Below are 23,518 nucleotides of genomic sequence, written 5' to 3'. Positions count from 1 at the left end.
CTTGAGGGTCTTAGCTAATGCATGAGCAACAGAGATGTTTGGAAGTAAACTAGTAAAAAGCAATGAGAATATAAATATTTTACATGAAAGTCCTTTCTTATGCATACTAATATGTGTTCGTTGTGGAGTTGGATTTGGCTTAAGGCTTGTTTTTTTTTTTTTATGTAGGGTGGTTGTTTGTTTGTTTGTTTGTTTTTAACACTGTAATATTAAATATTTAAGGTTCAGGCTGGGGAATTCCCCTATATAGGGATGCTATCAGAGGCTTGGTCAAGAATGGAGGAGCACAAGGGAAGAAAACTGGGTATCTGGGGTAGACAGGAGTTCTCTTCTTTTAAAACATGGAGATGCGTTCCAGGTGAAAAGACTGACTTCTGTATAATTCTTGTGCTTCAAAGCCCTTTAGGTAATGATACTGTAGGCTCATGAAAGATGAATCCAGATTAAACAAGTAAAAATTAATTTTTTTAAATCATTTTACCAGCTCTTCACTAGCAATAGTGATTTAAACAAGGCCAAATGCAGGAACACACTACTGTAAATGAAAATGTTGTGTACTAATCTGGAATCTCCAGTACACCTGGCAGATAAGTGGCATGGGATTGGTACAGTGATTCAAATCACATTTGAACATCCTGTCTTCTAATATTTTCTGTTCCTGATAATGACGTGTTTAGTATGGACAGAGCTTGTAAATTAAATAGAATATTGATATTCTTTTTGGCCAACACTTAGCTGATTTAAATAAGGATATATTAGATATACTTCAGACACTTTTATAAGCCATATTTCTCTTGAAAATTTAACAGGGTGATAATTTCCAATTAAGTAGCAACACTGAAATGGAACACTTTTTATAGTAGTGCTCACAGGTACTGTATAGTTCTTGGGGGTCTTTTTCACTGAACTATTTTGAGAACAAAGAGCAGCAGATACAATATGTCATGTATTACCAATTGAACAGGGCTGTGTCTTGGGGCTTTGCTTGCTTGTTTCACAGGGAATGTGTTCTAAAAGCAGACAATCAGAATAAGCTCAGGTGTGCTAAATCTAAGGTTTTGTTTATTGAATGCGCAGGTTTCAACTACAAGGGGAAAATGGCCCCAAAGAAGAGGCCAATATTTCTGGTTAATAAAGATTAAGTAGTTTGACTTATCCTCAAGGGATGGCAAAGTGCTTCCATATTAGCATTAATTTAAAAGGGGGTATAATACAGTTAGATAGAAGGTAAATTAAACAAAACAAAGAATTCATACCTGGTTTGTGTGAATTCACTTCTGAACTGCAGACTTCAGTATATGCTGAAGTCCAGTCTCTCTTCTTCAAAAGGAAAAATACTGACGAAACTGAGAGGGAAAGGTTCTTTCATTTTTCACTTTCAGGCCTATTTATCTTCGTAACACATTGAAATTGAAGGCCTGGAGCAGTAACTGTAGCATTTTGATAAAAGTCATGTGCCATGTACTGGTTATCTTTGTAACTGGAAACTAGACATGGACAAATCTGCTACTAAAACCAGGTTTTGAATAGTTTAGAACACTGAACAGTCCCAAATTCGGGGGCCAAAGTCCCCGCTGAGCCTCTACTTTTCTGTTCACTCTAGGCCTTTCTCCCTTTTTGAAGCCTTAGGGAACTGCCATTGGGCTGTTCCAGAGGTAGAGGACAAGAGCTGTCTCTACTTAATGCAAAGATCTATAAATTAATTACCTGTTTGCAGCCTTGCTATGAGGAACGTTGTCACACAGAAGTTTATTCCCCTTGAGAATATACACTTGGTTTCGTACAGTAAACTCTAGATTGCCTCCTACAAATATTTTTACTTGGAAATTTCATGTTAAAGTTCTTTTATAACCTTAATGAAGAGAGGTTTTGAAAGGAATGCTCTTGTTTCTTCATCACTTTTATGAGCTGGGACATTACTGCTGTGCCATCTTCATTCATCACCAGAATTTCCACATAGATGTTGATTTTTTTTTTTTCAAGTACGATAGCATTGGTTTTGCATTCGTGTTATGTAAGAGAATTCAGATGTGAAATCCCATTTAGCACTCAGAAATGCCAGACTCACTTCTCACTTTTAGTCTGGTTTGAAGCTGATTCTGACTGTCCAAATGATCTTTCTTTGTGTGTTGTGATGATTTAACATATAATTTCATCAAGATAGCTAAAAACTTCCAAAAAAATATTGTTGGTGCTGATTATTTCTTTTGAAAATGCTAATTCACACCTTCTATATTATTTTAAGAATGAAAATATCATATTTTGTGCATTCTTTGGGTTTTTCTACTATTTTATTAAATATGAATGATGAAAGAAATGTGTTTGAGAAAACTATACCATTGATGTGATGTTTTATATCAGGATACTAGCTAATACTAGCTGACCTTTTTTCTTGACTGTTGGAAGACTTAGCTAAAAGGAAGTGCCTAAGAAGAATATTATTTCAGTTTTTGATTTAGTTTATGTGGGAAGATTTTGGAGATCAAGATTAGTCTTGATGGAGATAGCTAAAACCCTTCTTTTCCTAAGAGGAGCATTTCATTGTAGTATGCATATTCATTTTCATCCTTGAAACTCTATTAAACTGCCACTACTAGAGTAATAGCAATGCAAATCCACTGCTTCCATGAAACCACTCTGGTTTAGATTCATGCAAATGCCAGTGCATATGTACTTGTAGATATTCCAAATATGAAATAAAGTAGGTAAGAGCAAGTCTTCTTGTAATTTTACATTTCCAGTTTCTTCAAAAAAACTTCCACTGCACCTTACCAGTGCCCAAATCTGAGACTTAAGACAACAGAATAGATGTGGGGGTCAGTCAGAAACAAGAGTGAAACTGTCATAAGTTAAATAATAACATTTAGGGGAGGGTGGGAGGCTTTGACCATTTCTCTAGATGGTGTTTTTAATAGTTTACTGTTACAATTGTTTGCTTGAAGGTATTTAACAGTTATCTGTTAAAAGTAGAGGAAATTATCAATACACAAGAGTATGTAGCATGAACATAGGTTATATTATCAAGGCATTAGAAAATAAATGATAAAGATCAGTTCCACTTGCATTAGGAAAACGTATTTACCATCCTAATATCTCCTTCTCTGATTTCTTGTTTGTCCCTCTTTTAGATACTTATTTCCAAACAACATTTAGACCAAGATCATTCTCTTGACTATTTTAAATAAGTTTTCAAATAGGTATCAAAACATGCTTGATTCACTCAGAAATTTATGTGTTATAATAGTCTAGTTGTCTTTTAACAAAATTGGAGTTTCTGACTTTTATGAGCTCTGAAGTTTCCTTAGCACACATAAGTTTTTGTTAGAATGATATAAATGGTTGTGTGGAAATCTGTTCTGGGCTCGTAAGAAAAGATGTGTGTTTTAGTAGCATGAGAATTAATATATTTTGTGCAATTTAAATAAGCGTGTGATTAATTTTTTTATGAGTTGCTGGCTACTGCAAATCCAATTTAGACAAACAAAATTTGAAATTTAAATGCATTAGCTGAAAATATTTAATCATAGACATGAACATGAACTTACCATGCTCATTGCTTTACACTTTCAGGTTGGCTTGAATTATAGATGCATTTTGTTGAGTGGAAGCAGAAGAGACAGCAGCACTGATCTGGCTGTGATGAGGAACACAGAGTTGCTGGTTGCCAGCAGCAGCCAGAAACTATTTCTTCTTCTTTGCTGTTTTAGCACAGCTGACCACCCTTTTCCAAATACTGCTTCCCTGCCTGCCCCACATCCTTCTCATTCTGGGGTAGGGAGCAATGATTTAATGAAGTCTGTTACTGCTGATGCAAGGCCAGATCAAAAAAAAAACAAGCTGCTTTTTTTTTTTTTTCCCCTCTTTCCAGTCTGATCCTTTGTGCAAATGTAGACTTATAATGCTAATAAAGGTGATTATATTTTTTTAGTCAGGTTTTTTTCCATACAGGAGTAGAGTCAGCTTGTTACTAAAGTTTGTCTGATAACAACACTGACCAGCAATTAAAAATTCCAGGCAGTTAGGGTATTCAATCATGTTTGTAGCTGTTCCTTTTCCTTCTGTCAGAAACCAATGCTGCAGCAATTGAAAATAGGAAATGAAGAAATAAAAAGTTGCATTCAAAGCTTGAAGTCAATGGAGGTTACACCAAATTATTAAACAATATGATTTTAAAACTTCAGAAATAAAATTAATGTTGAAGCCTCTCCATTTCACTTGATAACCAGGTAATGGATGCAGAAAAAGCTAGCTGCACACTCCTGCAGTTATTTCACTTTCGATTATATTTCAATGTTGGTGTTTGTAGGTATAGGGCCCCGGTAGACAGGTTATAGTAAAGTTTTGTTGGTGAGGTGCATCGTACTTGCAAAGCAATGAAAGCAGGAGTTGTTTGAAAGGCTACCTGATGGGATGTATTGTGAAGGATCAGCAGCATTGTGTCTGTAGGGGTTTGATGTTTGAGACTCGGTGGATCCTTCATCAGCAACGAGGGGCGACAGAGGCAAGGTCTGCAAACCAGGATCCAACCCAATGCCTGCCAATGTGTGGCACTACAGGAAGGGCTTGTGCATCTCTGGGGAATTCCTGGTATCAGACCAGACTTCAATAAGATGCGGATATATGGCTGTAGAGAGCTTGTTTTCCTTCTCACTCTGGCAAATACAGATTTAAGGCCCAGGTAGGACTTCCTGCTTTTGTTTCAGCAGCTCGTTTGATTTGTGAGGATCTTAGATTTGACAAATTATTCTTTAAATACACTCAAAACAAGTAGTTTATCAGGAAAAAAAGTCAGGATTAATAATATGCACTTCAGTGCATTTTTCCTTTTTTTGGTCTGTGCCCTAATCAGTGTTTTTTACTGTTACCTAGTAATAATAGATGTGTGCTCAGGGCAAAAAGAAAAGCTGATTAAATGTTATATTATTGCTTTAGCTGTCATTTTTCAAACAGAGAGCAAAAAGTCCCAAGAAAATAAAAAGAATAAACTTTTTCCTGATTCTTCCCCCAGTGGCATCAAGCCACATGATCTTGTCCTGAAAAGGTCACTTAGATTTTAATGGAAACGATGGCATCAAGTACTTTGTTTTATGTTTGAGCTCTCTCTGGTTTTCCCTGTGACACAGCACAGGGATGCTTTGCTTGTGGAGCCTATTACAGCGATGGGTGTAAGGCAGCACAGCAAGTACCAGAGCTCTTGGGTTTGACAGAATGGGAGAATGACAGAAAAGAGAAGACAAAATCATATCCTAAGTGAGGCTTGTAGGAATATTAAATCTGACTCCTGACAAGAGATTGCTCCAAACCCAGCAGCCTTGAATATGAATCATTGTAATGAACTCTGCATGGAAATGCTCCTGAAGACAGTCCAGAAACTCACTTTTAGTGAAATCGCAGTTGCTCCCCTACCTCTGTCTCTGACAGCATATTACTGCTACTATGTTTACTGGTACTCAAGGTTTTTTGCTTGAATTTGTGGGTTTTGGTACTTAGGAATTTATTTGTTAAAGAGTTATCTGTTCCTTTTTTTCTTTTTTTTTCCCAAACTGAGCATTAAGATATAAGTTTTCCTAGAATTTTCTTTTAAAGTAAGATTTTGTTCTGGTGACTGTAACATTTTTGGCTAAAATTCAGTGGTGGTTTTTGTTTGGGGGAAAAATGGTTTCATTTTCCCTGGTGTTTTTTTTTTTTTTTCTGTGTGAACTTTTTAGAGAGAAGCGGCTTTAGGTCAATATTGAATCAATGCACTGAAAAAGAATAGTGTTCCTCATTCATTCTCACGTTGGTTTCTTCCTTGTCTTCCTTGTCTTAGTGAATCCTGCCTCTGCTTGGCTGAGATCTCTATGACATTTACAGCTCAAAGCAGAGTGATTAAAGAAGCACAGCAGCTTTATAGGAAACATGTAATTACCTTACCAGAAGCACAGTCGTTACACATCTGAGATCCATAGTCTGTCCATATGGGAGCAGGCTGCCAGCTCCAGTGTTGGTGATCCAATTGCCTCAGGACTACTTGGGTACCTATGTTCTTTGATATGGATAGTTTAGAAGTCATGGTCTAGGTGTGAGACATTTGTAGCTGGTGGATCTTTCTTGGATACACAGACAATTTTAGAATAGCAGCCCTCTGAGTGCGACACCTCAGAGCTTACAAGCCCTCAAGTCTGCGATACTCAAAGATCTGTCGCTAACAATGAGGCCTGGGCTAATACCCCCACCCCACCCCATCTCCACACTTCACGAGGTGCACAAAGGGATTTGGTGTGAGCATTCCTCTGAACTCAAGGGGAATTTATGATAGGTACCTTTGCACAAATACAAAGGTGTGTACACATCATTTTATCTGTGTGCATACAAATTGATTATAGTATGAATGTTACCATCTCAAATCTATAGTTAATCATTGTTATAATAGTATTGCTAATCATCGAATTGCTATGTAAATATTAATTACTCGATGACTGAGTGCTGCTAAGCCCTTTTGCACCCTTATCTTTGCATCCATATCCTTTTCACCCTTACCCCCTGTAGCATTCCCAGCTTCCTTGTAAGTCATTTCAAATTGCTTCTAATTTGATCTTCCTTTGTATGCTTTCATCTTCGTAGTAAGTAGTAGAGTGAACCTTGTCATCAAACTATATAAAGTTGTATTTTCACAAATTCATATTAAACCCTGCTTTCAACAATGTCTTTGATGGTATTTCTTTAAGCAGAAAAACCACTCATTTGCAATGTAAGGATGGACCTATTTTAAATAGTTAAAAAGCCTCATAGCAAGACCAGTGTCCAACCACAAAGCAGAAAACTATTATGGACTGGTAGGTGATTTGCTAAACAGAGCTGCAGCTGACAGAAAAGGGATGTCTGCAGTGCCCTGTAATTGATACGGAATAGCAGTTGCAAACAGTTCTGATAACACAGGTGGAAACACATGGGTGGGAGGGAATATTTTGAGATGCAATTAGATCCCCTTGCTAGCAATCTGCAGCTGTACAAAGCCATGGGTTTGTTAAATTTATTTTTGCAGTTTCTGCAGGACAGAGGAGAAAATCAGACAGCACATAAATACAGATTATGTATTTTGTTGTTGGTAACTGCTATTTTTTAGTAATACTGGGACAAAAATGTGTTGGCCCTATGTATCAAGCCAACCAAGCAATTCTCTGCGTATCTACCATTTATTTCACATATGTATTGCTACCAGCGCTCCAAGTCATTAATTAAGCAGAGTTCTCTTATGCGTAGATTTTGCTGGCAGGTTAATTATGGTTACCAGGCTACTGAATCAATAAATGAATGAGGGAAACAGATTGCATACCTAGAAGAAGTTGTGTAAAATTAGAAAAGGAACAGAGGGGCTTTACTAAGGCAGTTTAAGGACAGCTGTCACAAATTTGAATTTAGGCAAAAAACACTGATTTATTTCAAGATCTGTTTGGAGAAGATTATATTTTAAACGCTAATTGCAAGGAATAATAGAATAGGAATTATGAGGTTATGCTTTTCTTTCCCAGCTATTGGTACTGTTTATAAATGTATTCCCTTTTTACACACTCATCTTAGTCTGCAAGAATTACATCTGTTCTGTGGAGTCTTTTGCCCCACCTGAATTTGCAGGGCTATTGAATATGATAATATACTTGCTTCTTTTCTGCAAAAAGCACCAGAACTAGTTAGCTCACAGCCAAGACCTTCCTTTTTGTGTTTGGTATGCTGCTCATATCCTGTCTCACAGTAAGTTTTTTATATTTGCCATAGGGGCAAATGTAAATGTAAAGTAAATCGTTCCCAATATTTTTGTTGTGTTAGAATAATTTTTGTAAAAACTAATAATTAGCCCTAAAATTGGTGCCTCAAATTCAGTCACTAAAGGGGAATACTTCACTGGTTACTTGCAGAAGATGCACCATTTAAAAGGAAGGGCATTGTTCAGAAAGGCTTTTGTTTCTTCGTTCATGTTACCTGTGAGAAACTCTTAGATGTGATGGCTTGGTAACATGCTCTTTAGCTAATTCTCCCTTGGCATAGGTAGAGCTGAGGGGTATTAACTCTTGCCATAATTTCAGACACTGCTGGACTGAACACATGCTGCTCCCAATAACTTGGGAAGCAGTTATTGACAGTGACATTGAGTTTCCTCTTCTGCACAATAAAACAGTTGATTTTTTGATTATGTCTCCCTGGCTAGTTCAGTGAATGACACTGGAATTATATGAAAAAGGAATCTAGCAGATAGGAAAGGCGGTAATTCGGCAGATGGAGCTATTTCTGAAGAGTGGAGCTTAACACAGAATATTCAGATAGGAAAGGTGGTAATTTGTGGTAATGCCAAGGAGTGCAGATTCGCATGCTGAGCTGGGGCTGCAGCACACTTGTGTCCTTATCCTCTTAGCATCATCTCTTCTAATCACAGAAGCATGAAACGGGCTCTCCAGCTGAGCTGGGTGGCCAAAAGCACAGGCCTCCTCTGCTTCCAGTTGTGCTGGTTGAAAAAGCTGCAGCTCCCAATTGCATGTCACAACGTTTTTTCTAGAGGTGTTGGTCCTCCTGATCCACCAGAGCTCAGTGAGCTACATGGGCAACCATTCCTTAGTATGTCTCAATTCACAGAGGAGGGTTAATTGCCTCTCACCCTCAGATAATGTCTTTGGTTACTTAGTTATTTCTGATGTAGATAAGTTAGAGAATACTTCCATGTGCAGCCCACCTGGCAAATTTGAGGGGTCTCCAATAATGTGATGGTACCCTCTGGGCCAGAAGAGATGGTAAGAGCAAGGCTTTTGGTATTCTGACTGGCCACTTAAGTTATTCTTCACTGTATAAGCCCCACCATCCACTTTGGTCACCCTGGAAGATAACTTGCCTTCAACCCATTTGTGACCCTTAGCACTTCATCCCTCTGTGTCACTTTCCACCTTTTAATTTTTTTTTTTTTTCCATCTGTTTAAGTTGAAAATTTCTCAGAAGAAGGTGTTTCTGTTTTCAGGATGCCAAGCCAAGCAAAACAAAGCCCAAATCTTGTTCAGGTCTTTCAATTTCTGCTGAATTAATTAATGAGGTTTTGTGTGAGCTGTTGCGAAGTGCCTAGAGACTGCTAGATTTGCCTACACAGTTGCCATGGTGCACCTTGGCCAAATAGTTGTTTGTAAAGCGATTTTGTTTCTAATATAAAAGGCACTGTATAAAATCAGTTCCTGTTATTTTTCATAGAGAATTTTCCATCCAAACTGTAAGCTTAGAATTGCTGACTATCTCCTTAAACACTTCCAGATAATAATGATACATATTCTTCCAGCTAACATATATCATTACTTTTTATCAAGCAAAGCTTAGTTCATAGCTGTAGAAATATTATGATTTACTGGCTTCCAGCCAATCTGTTAATTATCTGCTAGTTCCTTAATGCAGCTGGGGCTTTGTTTGATTTCATTGTAAGTTATTAACTTGCTGATAAAGGATCAGTACCTCATAAATTGTTTCTCTAAATAACTTCACAATGCTACAGAAGTTTGGTTGGGTTTTTTTCTTATAAATAAGAATAAATATGTGGGGGACAGCTTTAAATTGCAGTTATATAAGGCAACAAATAGTAGCCCCATATCTGTGTGAAAAACATCCAAGTGTCATAGATCTGTTACTTAGGCACCTTCCTGTCTTTGGGAGAGTCTCAGTACTTTTACATATACCAGACTGATTGAAGGCTGATTTGTTTTGTAATGCTTAGTTTGGTTTTGGTTTTTTGGTCATGTTGTTTTAATCAGATCAGATGAAGAGATCTTGGGCCAGGCTTCATTTGTGGTAAGTCCATTGAGAGAATTTACAATAGTTAAGGCTCTGGCTGTGTTAAAGTAATTGAGACCGATAATAGACTTTAATCTCTTTGCATGTATCTCATCCCATTCTCTTTTCTTTTTTTTTTTCCCCAGAAGTTATAAAGTACCTGTTTTTTTCAAATGTGGAAGAATAGATGGAAAACTCACTGTTTTCAGAAGGAAAACACTATGACTGTCTGGGAATGCCTGGGAAGCATCCTTTAGGCAGGTCATGTACCTTAGGTCCTAGGCCTTACTTAGATGCCTTCTATCTGCTAAATAAGCCAGTGGACAGGACAGCTGACTTAGGGCAGGTATTACACACTCTTCTTGCAATGGGCCATTACTATGTTCTGTGTGAGCTGAACTCCCTGAGACAAGTTAGCAAATACGCCCAGGTGAAAGGAAGTATATCAATCCATTTTCAGCTGTAACCTCAAGTGAAAGGAGAAGTTAAAATCTTCCAGTCAAACACAGCAGGCAAGAAGTGGTGTTCTTGTCTTGTGATGTTGTATTCATCAGACTGGATGAGGCACTTGCCTGAAACAGTGAATCACCATGGTAAGTGGCTGGCAAGCTTCTAGAATAATCTAGAAATTACTTCACCTAATAAGATTTGTCAGGATCAAGTCTGCTTGACCTTGGCTTGTTAGTATGGGTTCAGGTGGAGGCTGTAAGGAGTGGGTGAAGTGGTATAAGGAGACAGAGAAGAGCACGGTCTGTACAAGAAGGCTGAGGGCAGTAGTGCTTGCCATAGTGGGTACTGCAGAGGGCAGGAGCAGAAGCTGTGCTAGAAGCAGTACAGAGGAGTACAGTGCTGGTTCTCTGCTCTGCTCATGGCTTCAGCCTAAAGGAAAAAAAGCTGACATACCCAAAGCTACCTGTGATGAACTGGTAGCTTTTGTGTTGTCCTGCTTCCTTCTTTTTTATTTTTTCCCCCCAAAAAAGCCTCAGCCAAGGTCATGCGTACTGCACAGTAGATATTCATTTACAAACACTGCCTGTGGTGGGAGTTCAGCACCCACATAAGAAAGAATGACTTAAAGACAAGAGAAGTTATAGAGGTGAACTCTGTTGTCCCTATTTGTATAGGCTGGCTAACTAGGGGGAGAGGCAGATTGCCCACCTAATGTACGCCAAAAGGAAAGATACAGGTTTGTATAATTGCTGAGGGGTGGTTCTGACTGAAAAATAAACACTAAAGGAAAGCAGCTTTAGCTGAAAATTGGATTCTCGGCAGCAAGAAGTGTCTGATCTGATTGATTGTATCTTTTTTTAACTTGTCTCTCCTCTTTTTCCCCCCCCAGCCCTGTGACTTTCAGCCCTTTCAGGATTACCAGTCAGTCTCTCTTTGCCTGGAAGGAACACTCTGCCCCAGTGTGGAAGCGATGGCTTCTTTTATCTTGTGTGCTATAGTTATCTAACTTGTGCATCTCAGAGCAAAACTGATAAAGACTGCTAAGACAAGATGGTCATTTTCAGTCTTTAATAGCTTATCAGGTTTTAACACCCTCATGAAAGAGCTGTGTGTTAGTTAAATGATGATGAATAGGGAAGCTTATGAATAAAATATACCAATTTATATTTGATTTTGTAATAATAGTGTTAGACTTGTCTCTTTTCTCTGACTTAAGTCTATATAAACAATGGGATCACAAGAGAATCACAAGAGAACAGCATGTCTCTGCTTGTTTAAATCAACTGGAATTAGTGGCACATGCCCTCTGTGGTCCCCAAGTTATCTGGGAGCACTGAAAATTATTGTGGTTTTATACCAGGATAGTCCAAGATTTAAAGCTAAGATCTGACCCACCTACTTTATATCAGAAGATTCAAACAGTCTGTGGAACAATACAGGAACTGTAATAAAGTTACCATTTTTGTGTCATAGGAGGGGAAAAAAGAGAAAAGGGTATTGTCATGATTAACTCTTGGTTATTTTTTTTTTTCCCAGTTGTTATGCTGGTTGCTGTAGAGCCACCATAGGGAACTTTCTGCCTGGCTGAGAAACAGTTGTGTTTACAGTGCAAGTTCCCACTTGTGACAAGGTGGAGGATCCATCCATAGGTGGAGGGTGGGTCCTTTCAGGTTTTGAATATTTACCTGTCTTGTAGTTTAAGCTGGCTGGGCAGCAGGTTTAGATGGATAGAAATAAGCTATTTGCAACTACAGTGGCACAGTCAGATGAAGATTGGCACTAGTCTGATAAAAACAGTTCAGATTTCTATTTAGAGAAACAGGGAAAGCAGTCAAGTACAGGAAACTAAAAGCCATACAAGATCTCAAGCTTATTCCCTATGCCACTATGAACAATTAAGTTTATGCAGCACTGTCAACTGGTTGTGAGCTTTTGTTTATAATACAAATGCACTGATGTTCTCTTTCTCCACTTGTAGCTGCCCTGAGAGCTTGTGCTGATGGAGGTGCCAATCGTCTCTACCACATCACTGAAGGGAGCCAGGAAAGGTATGTGAGCAATACACTTGAAGTCATTGAAGTCATCTTTTCTCAATGAAAGTAAAATGTGGAAGAATGGGATCTGTTCAGTTACTTAAGTAGCTGCCTGCTCTCTGCATGGTACTTTAATGAACTGTGGCAGGTAGTATAATATTTTCTCCACATTATCTTAAATTTTTATTCCCAGCTAAAATTTTTAAAAACACAAGTAGCCTGAAATACCATTTTCCCTGAAGCCCACTGGTCTTTTTTCCTCTTGAAAGCTCTGCTCTCAGTCTGTCTTATTTTGTGCATCCATCAGTGTTAAGCCTCTGAAAAAATTTGCTGTGCCCCTTGCAAGGGTTGCCTAGAGGAACATCTGATGCCTGTCACCATGAGCTGAAACAAAGTATGTCCTTTTCATTTTTCATGTGAGGCCTTAGAGGAAATCTGTTTACTTAGTGCAATGAGGTGGGTGATAAAATAGGAAGTCTTCTTTTCGAATTATTTCTCAGTTAGCATCAGGGCATTATAAATGACCAAAGACAAGCACAGGGACTATCTATAAATGTGTACACTAGGTGAGGAAATATGACTGAAAGAATATGTTCTTGTTTTCCGTAATGGCATTTAAAATTTTAAAACATCCCGGGTTTCTGCCCCGGAAGTGTTGAGCTGGGGTTGTGATGCAAAATACTTCATTCAAGTGATTTCTTATTTTTGTAGTGGAACCATGCAACATTGTACAAACTTAGCCTACTAAGGATTCTTTTTACTTGTCTTTAGGATTTTCAGTTGTTTTGAGCAAGATTTCATAAAAAAGTAGTTTCATAAAAGCAAAGTGATAAAACTGACTCTTGGAGCAAAGTAATGAGAAAGGCATCTGGTAGAACTTACAAGCTTAAGAACAGTTTTAGTCATACAGAAAAATCTGACACATAGTTTGCTTTTCATCTCATGGGAGGTGTATGATGGAGACATGAGGAAGCTCAGTTTCCTCCTTTCCTTCAGACTAAAGGCAAGAGTTAGAGAGGAAAAGTGTAGTCTAAAAGTAAAAACTGAACTAAAAATTTCTTTGTTTGTCACCTGTGAGAAGTTTATCTGAAGTTCTTCAACTGCTAAAACCGAGACTGGAGTCTGGGAAGCACTACTGTTGTAGACTATGTTCTATAACATTCTATTTCTCCTTTTCTAGTAGTTGCTCACAGAGCCATGAAAAACTTGAGCAGGTGTCTGAATTCAAGATTGACTTGCAGCAAACAGTTTTCTTTGATAATGGTGATGGTCTCCAAAGAACAACATTTAAGATTTTTTGCTTTACCTTCTCTGCTAACCCATTCATCTGTTCTGCACACCTTTATGCTTGTATTAAATAAATATAATTCAGGGAAAAATGAATGATTATACTTTGACTTAATAGTTCTTTCAGTCTTACATACTTGGCCCTTGGAGTATTCTTTTCTTCTATCTTTCTTCTTCTCATCTTAAGTGCTTTGGGTAGGTATATTTTACCTTCAAAGTAGTTCCTTTGAAACAAAAAAGAAGACGTGCATAATTTGGATTTTTGTCTTTAAAGAAATCATTCTTCTGGAAAGAATATCCATTTACTTCTCTGAAGTATTTTTTTTTTTAAATTCCCCGTCCATTGTTATTAAAGAGCCCTCTGCTCAGACTCTACTGACATATTGATAATTTTTTAATGCTCTCTTAACCTTCTTTTAAAACTATACTTTATGCAAAGCCCTGATATCTAATTGTGTTGTATCAAAACCTAAAAAACTATAGTCCTTCAATTTTAGAGAGATTATTATACACAAGAGATATAAATGAAGAACTTGACAGATATTTTGGGCTTGAGTCTTAGTGACACTAAATTTTGTGAAGAATCCTTTCGAATGGGAATTAGGGATAATATTTTGGGAAAAGAACAGCTTTCAGCCTGGGACTGTTGTACAGGTGTCTTTCTTTGGAGATAAGTTCATATTACAGAACCACAGAATGGGTAAAGTTGGAAGGGACCATAGGGGGCTGAAGAAGCCCTTCTTATTGTCATTGACAGCCTTGGCCAACTTTAATTCCAGATGGGTCTTGACCATCCTCATCTCATTTATACTTACTGTGACAACCTCTCTGTATTCATTCCAAGTGTCCTGACACTGATTCCATTTTGTCTCTATTTCCTGCTTACACTCGAGTAATGACAGGAGTTCCTTGTTCATCCACAAGCTTCTTTCCCCTTGGCCCGATTTCTTTCTCACTGGGATGCAACATTCTTGAGACTGGAGGAATTGATCCTTGAATATCAACCCACTCTCTTGGACCTCTATTTCCTGCAGGCCTCATTCCCACAGGATTCTTTGAAGAAGATCCCTGAAGAGGCTAAAGCTCTTCTGAAGTTCATAGTTACAGTCTTACTCACTGCCCTGCTTCCTCCTTCCCCACACTGACCTACACAGTCTCATGGTCACTACAGGCAAAGCTGTGCCCAGCATTCACATCTCCAACAAGGCCTTCTCTGTTTATTAGTATAAGGTCAAGCAGCACACCATTCCTTGTGGGATCCTCCACATCTTGTGTAAGGAAGTAATCCTCACCGAGACAGAGCTCAATACGTTCCCAGTGTTGCCTCACTCATAGAGGGCAGCTCCACTACCACACCTTCCTGGTCTGTCTCTCCTAAGTAGTGTGTAGCCCTTCATGACAACATTCCAGTCACGGGAGCTATCCCACTACATCTCCATAATCGCAGTTAGATGTGTGACTATACACAGATCTCTAGTTCCTCCTGTTGGTTTCCTATACTGTGTGTGTTGGAGTACAGGCACTCTGTAGAGTTACTTGATTGTGTCAATATCCAAGGAGGGGTGCAGAGGGATGATGCATAGTCTTGTCTGCTGGTTATGTCTTTGGATGCTGGTGTTTAATTAAGGTATTCCCTCTTAAGCCTCCTTTTGCTGCTACCATGTTCTTCCTCAGTGCTGAACAATTCTTTAACTTGCTTTTCATTATGCTGGCCTGTGCTGGTGGTTGAAAAGCAGCAAAGGGTGAGTCAAGAGCCCCCTGCCTCCATCTATTTCCTGTTTTCTCCACTGATATTTTGACTTGCTTTTGTGCTAGACCCATCAAGCAAAGGAAGTTCACTCCTTCCTCTCTATAGCACTGCACAGGCTGACATAGCAATGACACATTATGTCATGAGGTTAATATATGTAAGGTGTTATATGTCTTCCTCTGTATTCGTGGTGTCATTTTTATGATGTCTGGTTGGTTTTCCCATTTTCTCAAAAAGTCTGGGTTGCAATTATTTTTGTTTAAAAACAAACCAATCCAAGAAAACCTTCATTTTTGTAAGTGCTAACAAGGAGAAATCATGCTGGATTTTTTCAATGGTATGTTAAAACAAATTGCCTTCTAAAGCATGAGGGCTAAGAAGAGTAACCAAAAGGGCAGGATCACTTTTCCTTAAAGAGGCTGATCCTTGGGAGCTGTTGGAAAGACAGGAGTGAAAAAGGACTGAATGCTGGTGCTTTTCTCTCTCTGACTCTACAGTCCAGAAAGGTTATTTTCCACAGACTGGTGACACCAGTTCCCACTTAGAAATAAGGATTACTGCTAAACCATTCTTGATTGCTAAACATTTGCAGCTAATCAGAGTTAAAGGCGAGTTACTGATCTTTATGGGTTTTTTGCTCTGCCTCATTCTGTCTGCCTTGCCTATCCAATTTTGAATTTTCTTGAATCATTATGAAGCACTGCTTTCCACTTCAGCATTACACTGTTGCTTATCTGTATCACACTACAGAACTTGTTTCTCAACACTTTCTGATTAAATCTTAAGGTATTGATTAACCTGGGTATCACTGGCTTTGGAGTATACAAAGGTGAAAATGCACTGAGAACTATCATCACATTGGAACCTTTAAAACCAATCATTAGTACTTGCGTCTTGGATGCTTTTTCCAGAGAGATATCAAATCCATTGTGTACTCAGGTTTTGCAGTCTTAAGGGCATCAGGTTAAAGAGGGGAACAGTGAGCTCTCCAAGAGGAAGGATAAACCAATCATGAAAAATACTGTGTTTCTGGAGTTCTGGCTGGCATTTCACACTTACTGTGCGACACTAGTTGGCTTGCCTACAGTCACTGAGAACATCACTTTCACTACCCTTTCAGTTTCTTCCTGTGAACTGTATAAAATATAAGAGTAGCAGTAAAACTTGAAAATGGGAGCATTTTCTACATATTAAACATACCTGAAAATGCAGCTGCTACTATACAATTCTTTGAACTGGGCATAAATGCAGACAGCTTCAAGAAGCGCCACAGGAGTTTTTAAAACTTAGGAACAAATTTTATAGACATTTACAGTTGATGCAGCTGCTAAATTTCAAATACAGACCTCAAAAAAGTCTTTTTACAATCAACTTATATTTTTGACATCCCTGTCAGGATGCAATGCCACTTGGGCTTTAGCTTGCCTAATTTCTTCTATCCCCAGGCAGAGCTCTGTGCACTCTATCTGTTCTCTTACAGAAAGGGCAACTCCTTTCCCCCATCTTCCTATCCTGTTCTTCCTAAAAAGCCTGCATCTCCTCATTGCAACACTCAGTCATGTTTCTGTGATCCCAACAAGATTGTAGCTCTGCAACTGCAAACATCTCTGTGTTTTTCTTCCAAGCTGCATGCATTTTCCATGGTCGTATTTTGCATTAAAGTTTGAAAGCTAAACAAAATTTTAACCTTTGAATAGGAAGACCAAGCTGGTGTACCTTCCATGAGGAAAAGTAGTCATCATCATCATGTATTTGCTTGCATGAAAAGTGGAAAGATAGCTCATAGTGTCTGTGTATTTTGATGGTTTCATGTGTGCATTTTAGCAATTAGTGAGGGTTAGTAGTGCCTTGGCTGCTTCAATAGGCTATTTATAGCTTACACTGAATTTGACTAATCTGAGAACCAGTGCCTCCATTGTCAAGATAATCAAAAGAGAAACAGTTGGACAAAAGCTAGCAAAACCCATCTGTAAAATGAGATCTTCTGTCTTTTTTCCTGAATAACCTCCTACTCATGGAAAAGTGGGTCCCTAATAAGATTATTAGACTGAGAAATTCATACATACTTTGCTGTGTTCCATATTGGATTAGAAATAGGGTACTTATGAAGGTAATTAGCCATTGATGTAGCTTAATGTAGAGTTGAGAGGAATTCTTTGCTTGAACTCTTCAGATTAAACTGAGTATTGTTTTTAAGCTATCTTATATTCAGGCAAAATTTAGGACACTGATGCAGAAAACACTGAATGAGGTTATCTGAGTGTAGAGTTATACATGAAGAGCACAATGATCATTTCCTGTCTTTAAAATCTATTCATTGTATGATTTGGGTAGGATGTGAGATAGTTATACTTGTGAAGTTTTGGATATGAGAATATGTGTTAATAATGTTTAAAAAAAAATAGCCTCTGAAACTGTGAGGTCAAAGCTAGCACCTTTGCTGCTAGTAGTGAAGAGTTCTTTGATTTGAGGGATTACAGTCCATAAACCAAGAAAGTTGAAAGCTCAGCCAGTGCTTTATTTGTCAAATGGCTTAAGGAGATCTTTTACATCAGACATCTTTGCCTGACCTAAGAACTATAGCAGTGTTTAAAGATCAAAATTTGAATCTTGCATTTATCCTAGTAAATTCTGCAGGAGTGTTCAGAAAAAAACTCCCTATCCACAGTTTCCTCCTTTAGGAATGTACTAGTTTGAAAACAAACCAGTGGGAGGCACCAAGTCAGAATAACAACTTAATGGGGAAATTAAAGAAAAGGAAGAAAAAAAAATAAGAGAACACTGGTTCAAACTGACAGAGTCAAGATACAACCTGACTCCCTGTTGTGGCAGTCTGGTAGAAAGGTGGCTGCAGTCCTCTGAAGTGGTGATCCTGTAGAAAAGGGTCTGCTCTTCCTTAGGCGGTCCACTGGTGGCTAGGTAGCTCCTATCCTCTAGAAATCCAGTGGAAAGGTTGTCTCTGGTGTTCAGCCTCAGATTATATCCACGATGGGATGCTTGGTTCCTCCCTCTGGGTGGAGCATCTCACAATGGGGTGATGAGTCATGAGGCCAAGTGTTGATTAGGCTCATTAACAGAAGATGGTCCGGAGGGAGTTATCTCTGAGTCAGGCGGCAGGACAATGATGGGCCATTAACAGAAAGATAGTCTGGGGGGAGGAGGCAAGGAAACACTGCCCCACCTGATTTCAACAGCTCATGAGGATGGTAATAGAATACACTGCAACCCAGGACAAGGAAATACCTGACTTGGAATCCATTTTTAAATCTTTAGAAAACAGCCAGGCAACAACAAATTTAAAGAAACCAAAGAAACTTATATCTCAGTGTTTGGGAAGATGAATCCATTTGAAGTTAAATAATGTGTTTGTTTCAGGTAGTACAGATGAGAAATTCTTGAGATACCTTATGATCATGTAGTTTTTCGCTTTTTTCATTTATATTTTCAATTTAATTACTTTCACTTGATTGCGTTTTCAAATACATTTATATTCCAGTAGCTGTGCACTGTTAATATAAGTCAAGATTTGTTTCAGAAAAAATGAAGAGTTGAGGTAGCAAGACATGAATATCACGAAATATGCATAGTTTCAGTCCTCAATTTAAACCAAAATTAGCTTCCTGTATTGGAAGGAGTTTCCTGAAAGTATTAGGGCAATAACATCACTAGGCATATGAGACTTATTTGGTCTCTGAATCAAATGCTTACAGAAATTATGAGAGTTGGAAATCATTGGTCTATTTTTTTACTGCTAGGTTCATCTTCATATTAAACAGTTGTATAAGCCAGACCCAGGAGTATGTATGTATTCTTCTGGAAAAGGAGTTATTTCTATTCACTTAGTCATCATATGCTATAAAGGAAAAATCTGGGAGTTACACAGCCGTTAGTTCGGATTCACTTGAGAATTTTAGGAGGAGGAGAAGTACTCTTTTGCTATCACAAGAAGTGGAGATGTATTTTGAGAGAGACACCAGCAACTGGGTGCTTCTAATTGTACTCACTACATAAACCATAACACAAAATGGCCATGTTTGTTTTTATCATTTCCTCAAACTGAAAATCAAATAGCAGATAATAATAAAACATATGGTCTTAAAAATATTAGCAATATCTAGTTGAGATTAAATTACTCTTTATGTTGAATTTCTGTTGCTTTTGCTAGTCAAGATGGGTAATTGTAGAGTCATAGTAATATTTATAACTGAAAATTACGGAAGGTGACAGCCCTGCCTGTTGTTGTGACCCCTGAAAGTTAGATCTCTAATAGAAAGAAGGCTTGGTCTCATCATGCCCTTACAGAAGCTGTGAAATGGCTGGCTTTTCATCCCTGAGGTACACATGTGTACGTGGATGTATGAATGCCTTGTTTCTTTTATGTCAGGAGACAATGGAAGCAAGTTATTGTCTTACTGCAGGACCATGCTTTCTTTACAGGAGAAGAGTAGAAAAGAAAAAGCAGTCCTAGGTAGAACCTCTGGATATGGTTCACAAGAGGCAGATGTAGATGTACCAGGTTATGTCTCAGTCTCAAGACTGAGAGTATTGTCTACAGGTTAAAATGGAGAACTGGGAACCAAGACTTTTATTTTGTTCCTTTATTCATTTGCTCAAAGTCATGCAGTGAGTTACAAAATCATCTCACATTCTCAGTTAGTCACCTTTAAAATGCAGGAAATTAGTTCTTAAGAATGAGTAAAATGCTTTCCTAATCACATGATCTCATCAGAGTTTCTGATATTTCCTTGTTAAAAGATGAGCCTATCAAAGGGCCAGGTATCACTCCTCATGAGATCAGTATTTAATAATGAATAGTAGGTCCTAGGTGGAAGCAGACTTGATCTTCAGGAGTGCTCCAGGGATCTTCATGCTTTGGCATAAATCCACTGATTTTCTTTCTTTCTTTGCATACCTCAATACATTCAAAGATGGCATTAGGACACTGTTGTTTCAGTCACATCAACAAACATTAAGTGTGAATCTCTGCTTTTTTGGAATGATTCTAATCTTGCTTAGGAGTAGATAAGAAGGACCAGGACAAAAGTCTGGGGAGATGGAGTGATGAGCAAATACAAAACAGGTGGACCATTCAACTTTAGAAACAAGGTCTCCTGGCTGCAAGTGAGGTGCTTTGCCCATAAAACTGCTCTATCCCAGTAAGAATGCTATAAACCAAGTTTAAATTGCCAGCCAGGAAATCAAAGGGTCACGATTTGTCCAGAACAGCAGTTCTAGAAAAAAAAACAGGGAAAAAGGGGGCTGAGAAAAAGAGAACAAAGGGACACTTTCAATTAATCCCAGGTCTTTCAAACAGAGGGTTTGTACTGCTTCAGTTTATTCTTCAAATAGCTGTATCTCTGCCCCTAGTGTACTGTAAGTAGAGGAATGTCATTGCCATCTGGCTGATTTCTGGCTTTATGACATGGTAAAAATCATTTATGGCCACCCCAATGCTAGAAGTTAGGATTTTGCAGTGATAAAATATCCGTGCATTGAGTCACATCTGGGAGAAGCCATTGGGAAAAGATTCCTGAGCTGGCCAAAGAGTACTCACAACTTTATAGTGGTTTGGTTTGTTGTGCCTAAGGAGTAATTCTCAGGATCCAGGACAAGCTGGGTTTGTGTGTAGTGTTTGGGTGAAATGTATGCCTTCGTTTCCTTTGCATGTCTGACTATCAATAGAAATTAAGGATTAAGCCAGCGATGCTTGTTTTTATGGAGCAATGCTTTCTACAGGTGTTTGGGGCAGCCTGGGGACTGGGAGTTTTCCTATTCTTGCAACAAAGCAAAACCAGAAAGTTCTTACAAGCCTTAAACCAAGCTGGGTCTTTGCTGCAATAGTACTTGTCATTTAAAATTTAAAGTGCAGATTTTATATTGAACATGTCAAGAATGATCTCAGATTTGAAAGAAGCTCTGTTAAGACCTGAGAAGAATGCCAAGAGCAGTGTTCAATCAGGGAGCACAGAAATCCATGTGCTATTAATGCCTTAAAATGAATTCATGTTAATAAATTACCTTGAAGTTGACTAATCTGCACTGTTACACTTCAGACATTTAGGAAGGGATTCCTAGTGCTCTAACACCCATTCTCTTTTTTGGTTTTTGGCTGTCTTTTTTTCCTAGCCTGGAAAATTCTTGGAAAGAGAAGGTATAGTCTTCACCTTGCAGGTGACTTCAAATCACAGGATATTGCATAATGGGACAGAAGACAAAAAATACCCATAGATAAATTATTCAGATTAGCTTTTGTTGTCTCTAAAATGTTCTTTCAGTAAACTTATTAGTGACTGTTGGAGCACAAACATATTCTGGGTGGATATTGCTTGGTTTTCTTTCCTATTCTCTTTTTTCAGGAGACTCTGCTCTATTTTTATAAATATGTGAAAGCCAGAAGTTCTGACTTTTAACAATTTGCATTCAAATGGACACTTTTATTTTCAGAACAGATTATTGTATTCTTCAAATCTGTTTAAATTTAGTGTTAGTGAAGCCAGAAGCTTGCAAATGGGGGGACTTTATGTACTGTAGAATATAATGAGAAGTAAATCTTTAGAATATAAATTCATTCATCTTTAAACCATTTTTCCTAGTTGTTCTGCTAAGATTTGTTTTTAAACCTAATTGTATTCCAAGAGTGGTTTCATTTTACAAATGGACTCTTTCAGCTTTTCATTTAAAAATGTTTTGTGCCACAGTTGTTTTCACAGAAAATGCTGTCAAGAACAAGGAACTGTGCTCTCAAGCTGTGATCAAGGCTGCTTATTACAGTTGATAACGAAGAATATTGAATAAATTTACTTTTTAGGGTGAGGAGATGAATACCCTGTGTCTCCTCTGACAAGGATAAACCATAGAGCAAAAACTGCAGAACCAGTTTCCTTACACATGAAGGGTTGAGCATCAATTAATTGTTGGTTGATTGAAAGTTGGGCTAGATAAGGTTGCCAGCTCTACAAATTCCATAATTTAAGGCAAGAGGATTAAGCCTTGTTAAAAAATTGGAGCTCTGAGACATCACAGAATCAGTTTTGTTCTGCTACCAGAAATAATTTGTTCAAGCATGTGGATAATGTGTACAGTGGTACCTCCAAAGCTGCCCTTGGATACACATATTCAGAGAGACTCAAATCTCCTTCAACTCATAGTTCATACAAAAATCACACTCATGGGTATGCACACTCCTCTCCAACCACCATACTACTTGCCTTATTTAGATAATAGCCTGAGCAACATTTTTGCAAAATGGTGGAGGAAAAAAATAGTTTTATTCAGTACACCTGAAAACGTAGTGAATGTCAATTATAGAGAAATGTAGAGAATTCTGATTTTTGAGCAAGGGAATAAAGATCTGGTTTTGATAACAGATAAAATGAAAATACCTCAGGCATTAATGTTAAAAGATAGTCAAAAGGCTGTTGGAAATGGTATAAGCTGTACAGAAATATCTTGCCTACTGATCCCGAATAACTGAGAAGAATGATGTCTGATCATACAGCAGGTAGATTAGATCCAAGGTTACAGAGTGTCTTTAAATAAATGGAAATGCATGAAGGTCCACTGGGGTTGTGGTTTGATGCTTTTCTACCTGTGTGGGACATTACACATGATCAAGTCTAGAGTCTATTTGCAAACTGGTTATGATGTCTCTGCAGAACCCTGGACCAGTATCAGCACATCCTTCAGCTCTGGCTCATTAACTCAGCTATGAAATAGGGAGTGTTTTGACTGAAGTATGCGCTAAGGCACTAAGATGGTTTCTGATGGCAGCATGAGCATGTTCTGTATGCTGTGGGCAATGTCTTTACTTGCAAATATTTTCCATTTTTCTTATCTTTTTGTAAGCACTTGTGTACATATCAGCACCTCAGGAACAGATTAGTACTGCAAGGATATGACTACAAGAGTGAACTTCAGAGAGATGAGAGAAGAGAGCAGTAGATAAAGGGGGGGATGACAACTGTAGCATACCACCGAAATACCTGTATGTTGTGAGGCAGTCTGAACATGGAAACATTCAGAATAAAAAATGCATCTGTCTTGCAGTAATTCTTTTTGGTTCAAATAGGGACATGTGCATGTACTGTACAACGAAATTACTGAAATGGGCTAAGGAAGAGATGCATTCAGCTTTTATTGGCTTTGGAGCAATGTCCTTGTTTATTCCTGAGTACCAAGGAATATTAAACTGACTACAAAATAAAAAGGGTCAGACAAATTA

The 23,518-nt window shown here is 38.2% G+C and overlaps 1 protein-coding gene across 3 annotated transcripts in view; it reads left to right on the top strand.

Annotated features, from left to right (window-relative positions):
- Positions 1-23,518, top strand: part of TPK1 (thiamin pyrophosphokinase 1) — a 309,386-nt gene that overhangs the window by 102,131 nt on the left and 183,737 nt on the right. For 2 of the 3 annotated variants that reach the window (XM_039549358.1, XM_039549357.1), the window contains one exon: positions 12,206-12,275. In XM_039549358.1, the coding sequence (XP_039405292.1) occupies positions 12,206-12,275 (70 nt within the window). Of the gene's footprint in view, positions 1-12,205; positions 12,276-23,518 lie in introns of those variants that run through there. The other variant, XM_039549360.1, reaches the window with a different exon arrangement.

This window comes from Corvus cornix, chromosome 2, assembly GCF_000738735.6.
Source record: "Corvus cornix cornix isolate S_Up_H32 chromosome 2, ASM73873v5, whole genome shotgun sequence".
In the NCBI taxonomy this organism is placed as follows: Eukaryota; Metazoa; Chordata; class Aves; order Passeriformes; family Corvidae; genus Corvus; species Corvus cornix.
The sequence above is the reverse complement of the archived record's forward strand: the minus strand, read 5'-3'. Positions and strand labels throughout refer to the sequence as shown.